Below are 5,613 nucleotides of genomic sequence, written 5' to 3' on the forward strand. Positions count from 1 at the left end.
CCATTGGGGATGGCCATGCTGCAATCCCCTCTCCTCCATTCTCCTCACAGAATCTTGGACATGCATAGGTGTATTGGCTTATCTTTACTGTGCTTTTATAAGTAGAAGGAATCTTAAACTATTGAAAAGAATTATCAATGAGATACTGAGTTTCCTACGAACCACTATAACAGAACATACCTGTAAGAAATGACATCAGCCCTTGGAGTGGTGGTTCAGGAGACTGGCTCCCACATGACTGACTACATGGTTCCAGTCCAGGACCCTGTGGCTTAAGAAACATGCCAGGTACATGTGCATGTGTACCCAAAATCCCCAAAGGAGGGAGAGGTGGAGAAGGGATTGTGACATGACAATGCCCCATGGGGTATGCTCTCTCACTTTGTCTCCCTCATGTGTGCACACTCACCCTATGACAAAAAAAATAGGAGCCGGCAGGTGGCCTGGTGGTTGGGGTGTTGGACTGCCACTTGACTGACCACAGTTTGAGTCCTAGACCTGGTGGCTTACTTTCTCACACTTCTCCTCTCTTTCTCTCTCTGATCAAATGAAGAATAATAATAAACAAATACAATTAAATAAGTAATTTTAAAAGAATCTCCCTTTCTTTCTTTATTCTTCTCCTCTCTCCTCTCCTCTCCTTTCCTCTCCTCTCCTCTCCTTTCCTTTCCTTTTCTTTTTTCTTTTCTTTCAAAATTTGACCAGAGAGGTATAGAGTGTGTGTGTGTATGGGGGGCGGTGAAAAAAGAAGTCACCAGGTCCAGGACTTGAACTGTGATCAGCCATGTTGGAGCCCAGCTCCCTTAAACCACCATGCCACCTGCTGGCCCCTAAATAAATAAATCTTTTTTTTATTTTTGGGGAGATTTTTCTATAGGGCATTTGTGCTTGTCAGAAAAACAGAGAGACAGAAAGACAAGAAATCACTCCTCAGGGGGGATGGCCATACTGCAATCCCTTCTCCATTCTCCTCTCGGGATCTTGGGCACGCATACACATGTGTTTAAGCCACCAGGTCCAGGACTCGAACTGTAGTTGACTACATGGGAGTCTAGTGACATAGCCATTACGCCAACTGCTGGTCCCAATAATTCTTTTGAAAAAACGATGTAAGGGGTCAAGAAGTAAAGAAACTCAATTGAGGCCAGCAGATGGCATGGTGGTTGAGGCAGCCCTGGATCCTTCTTGGCTGACTACGTGGTTTGAGTCCTGGACTTGGTTGCTTGAAAAACACACCAAGGGGGACCAGCAATTAGCATAATGGCTATGTCGCTGGACTCCCATGTAGCTGACTACGGTTCGAGTCCCGGACCTGGTGGCTTAAACTCACGCCATGCGTGTGTGCGTGTGTGCCCAAGATCCCAAGAGGAGAATGGAGGAGAAAGGATTGTGGCATGGCCAACCCCCTGGGGGGTGATTTCTTGCTTTCTGTCTGTCTGCTTCTTTCTGTCTTTCTGGCAAGTGCACACGCTGTATAACAAAAACCTCTCTGTGTGTGTGCCCCAGAATCCTGAGAGGAGAGGGGAGGAGAGGAGAAGGAATTGCATGTGACTGTCCCCTCTGAAGGGTGCTTTCTCACTCTGCCTCTCCCCTTGTCTCTGGTGAGCACACACATCCTATAGCAAAAGTTAAAAAGAAAGAAACACAATTGTAGGGAGGCTAATGATACAGGTCCTGAATAAAATCTTCCCAGTGACAAGACCTGTCGTGAGCACGTTACCTCTTGCCTATCTAGGATGGGGAGATGGGAGGGAGGTGTCACACTAAACACAGGACTTTCCCTGTAGGAACCAAGAAGGCAGAACGCAGGGACTGACCTCTGTGTGTCACACCAGAGTTAGGCATGGTTTGATCAAAGAACTTTTTTAGTTTATTGTCGAGTCATAAAACTAAGCTCTCGGGCCTGACAGAGGTGCAGAGGTAAAACACAATGCTCAGTGAGGCCGACCCACGTGAGAAGGTGCTAGGCATTTGAAGACTGCCCTGTACTAGCTCATCTTATGTGCCCGAGGTCTGTACTGGCTGCGACGGGTGCATTGTGGCATCAAGGCTCTTGGGAGTGCTGTCTCTTTCTCTCTGTTTCTCTCTCTCACTCATGAAAGAAATGATTGATTAATTTAAAATCTTGGATTCTAGGGGCTGGCAGGTGGCGTGATGGTTGAGGTGCCGGATTCCCACATGGCTGAACTTGGTTCAGGTCCCGGACCTGGCAGCTTGCTTTCTCACACTCCCTCTCTCTTTCTCTGGTCAAATTGAAGAATAATTAACAAATAAGATAAATAATTAAAGACAAACAAAAAACTGGATTCTGTTATTTCAGTATTGAAAAAAATTCTAATATATTTACATATATACTTATAGTACATTTATTTTATATTTTATGTAATTTTTACATTTATATAATGATTTTATATTTGAATACAATATGTAATAATTGATGGTATATTATGATTGTTTTAAATAAATCTGATAAAATGTTAACAGATGCGAAATTTGGGGGATTAAATACCTGTTTGTTAACCTGTAAATTTACTTCTGAATAAAATTTGAAGTGTTTGTAGAAAATATAGATGTCTAGAACTGTTTTAAAAACCATACTGTTATTTTCCTGAGATTTCATCTACTTTTCACTGACTTTGGCTCTTTCTATTTTTGAAACAGTGATCACATGGAAAATGTATATGGCTATTTAATGAAGTACACCAACCTTGTCACTGGGTGGCAGTATAGGTAAGTGTGACTATGTCATGTCAGTCTCTTGTAAGAGACCAGAGGAGTGGGGCTGGTAATTTTGTATTTTGAATAGTACTTCAGTGCAAATATATATATACATATATTTTAAAAACTTAATTAATTTTTATTTATTTATTTATTTAAATTTGACCAGAAAGGGAAGAGCAAGAGAGAGGGTAAAGTGAGAGATATTTTTTTTTTAAAGTTTTGGTATAGAGCATGTATGCGTGCCAGAGAGAGAAGGAAAGTGAGAAATCATATGATTCTCCTCCATTCATCTCTTGGAACTTTGAGCACACTCTTACATGTACCCAGTGTGTCTTTCATACCACCTGATCTCGGATTCAAACCACAAAGTTGACTGTGTGGGATTCAGCTATATATTTTTTTAATAATTATTTTATTTAACTTTATTTACTTATTTAGAGACACAGAAATCACCCCCTGGGGAGGATGGCCATGCTGCAATCCCTTCTCCTCCATTCTCCTCTTGGGATTTTGGGCATGCACACACACGCGCCTGGCACAAGTTTTAAGTCACCGGGTCCAGGACATGAACCTCAGTTAACTATGTGGGAGTCCAATGACGTAACCATTACACTATCTGCTGGTCCCGCATTTGCAATATTTTCTAAGTGTTTGGTGACTTTCTTCTTGGAAAGTGGGGAGAATGGACATTCATCTAAGTAGCAGCCTCCAAATGCCTCAGAATTTACATTACATTAGAATTAGAATCACTTGGGACCAGCAGATAGCGTAATGGCTATGTTGCTGGATTCCCATGTAGTCGACTGCGGTTCGTGTCCCAGACCCGGTGGCTTAAAACTCACGCCGGGCGCGTGCGCGCGCGCGTGTGTGTGTGTGTGCCCGCCCAAGATCCCGAGAGGAGAATGGAGGAGAAGGGTTTGTGGCGTGGCCATCCCCCCTGGGGGGTGATTTCTCACTTTCTGTCTCTCTGTCTCTGTCTGTCTGGTGAGCACACGCGCCCTATAGCAAAAACCTCTAAAAAAAAAAAAAGGAATTAGAATCACTTGTTTCCCTGCCTTGTACTTTTTTCTTTAAGAAATATTTTTATTTAATGTTATTTATTATTATTATTATTAATTTGACCAGAGGCAGAGAGAGAGAAAAGGAAAATGGGAAAGGAAGCCATCAGGTCTGAGACTCAAACTGTGGTCAGCCATGTGGGAGTCCATCGCATTAACCACTATGCCATCTGCCTGTCCTGCTTGTATTTTTCATACTTCCAGAGGTTAGGCTCTTAGGAGGAGAGTGATAGGGGTTTGGAGGCAGCAGACAGTTTGTGTTAGGTGTTTGTTTTGTGCCAGATTCTCAGAGCTTTTCTAGACATTGGAGAGGTTAAATAACCAGCCCAAGGTCAGAAAAGCAGTCTGTAAAGACGAAGGGCAACTATCTCAAATACTTAGTGAAACTGATAGTAGTGGGATCTAAAACTTTTTTTTTATCATGGTAAGATCTATGTAAAATTTACCATGTTAACTGTACTTAGGGTTATAGTTCAGGTACATTGAGTAAATTCATATTTTTGCTCAATCATAAATCGCCACCATCCACCTACAAAACTTTTTTTCTCAAGGTGAAAATATATACATATAATAATGTCCCTCCCCTTTCCTCAGCCCTTAGCAAATACTCTTCTACCTCCTGTCTCTGAATTTGACTACTCCAGTTACCCCAGACTTCGGATCAAACAATATTTGTCCTTTTGCAACTGGCTTATTTTACTTAGCATAATGTATTCAGGGTTCATCCATATTGTAGCATGTACCAGAATTTCCTTTCTTTTTAATACTGAATAAGATTTCCTTGTATGTACATGCACACGTGCGTACACACACACACACACACTTTTGTGTATCATTTCATCTATCAGTGGACATTTGGGTTGTTCTATTTTTTGGCTGTTTCAAATAATACTTCTGTGAATATTGGTATACCAATATTCTAATTCATGCTTTCTTTTGTGTTTATAGCCAAAATTAGAACTGCTGGATCAGATATTAATTTTGCGTTTGATTTTTTGGGTGAAATTACATACTGTTTTTCACAGCAGCTGCATCATTTCCCACCAGCAGTGTACAAGGGTTTTAATTTCTCCATGTTCTATCAACATTTATAAGTTGGTATTTAAAAAAAAGCTACCGTAATGTCATTGTGTTTTTTATTTTTATTTTTATTTTTTATTTTTATTTTTTTTTGCCATGGAGTGTATGTGTACTTACTGGAGAGAGACAGAGAGAGGGAATGTGAGAAATCAGCCCCCAGGGGATTAACTACATGGCAATCCCTTTTTCTTGATTTTCCTCTTAGAGTTTTGTATACGCATGCACACACACCCGGTGTGATTCTCGAGCTGCTTGGTCTGCGACTGGAACCACGGTCATACATGTGAGAACCAGTACCTTAATCACCGTACTATCCACAGACCTCTGCCATTGTGATTTTTAAACTTCTTTTTAAGTGATAAAACTAGAATATGAACCAAATAATTCTGACTTCAGTGTCCAAGTTTATAGACAAAGTTATGTTTACAAAATCTGTGTATATCATGCTATTTCTATTTTTTTTTTATTAATTCACTTTACACCATCACAACACACAAATGAATTTTCCATCCAAAATACACTGTGCATTGGCTCAATCAAGCACATCCACATACATGTTCTCAGCAAATAATTTTCCATTTCTTACGTCCTGCATACCTTGCCCTTTGTCTTGCCATCCCTGATTCCCCATCCCCCACCCTCTGCTATGTCCCATCTTCCTCCCCCATTGTCCCTGGCATCCATGGTTGCCCTCCATACCTTCCCCCACCCCCCATTCAATTGTTCTGCCAATGAACTTAGTCCAAATAAATAC

The 5,613-nt window shown here is 41.2% G+C and overlaps 1 protein-coding gene across 2 annotated transcripts in view; it reads left to right on the forward strand.

Annotated features, from left to right (window-relative positions):
- Nucleotides 1–5,613, forward strand: part of OSBPL11 (oxysterol binding protein like 11) — a 111,679-nt gene that overhangs the window by 27,080 nt on the left and 78,986 nt on the right. For both annotated transcript variants that reach the window (XM_006154550.3, XM_006154551.3), the window contains one exon: nt 2,662–2,730. In XM_006154550.3, the coding sequence (XP_006154612.1) occupies nt 2,662–2,730 (69 nt within the window). The remainder of the gene's footprint in view (nt 1–2,661; nt 2,731–5,613) is intronic.

Source organism: Tupaia chinensis, unplaced genomic scaffold (genome assembly GCF_000334495.1).
Source record: "Tupaia chinensis unplaced genomic scaffold, TupChi_1.0 Scaffold000415_1, whole genome shotgun sequence".
Lineage (NCBI taxonomy): Eukaryota > Metazoa > Chordata > Mammalia > Scandentia > Tupaiidae > Tupaia > Tupaia belangeri.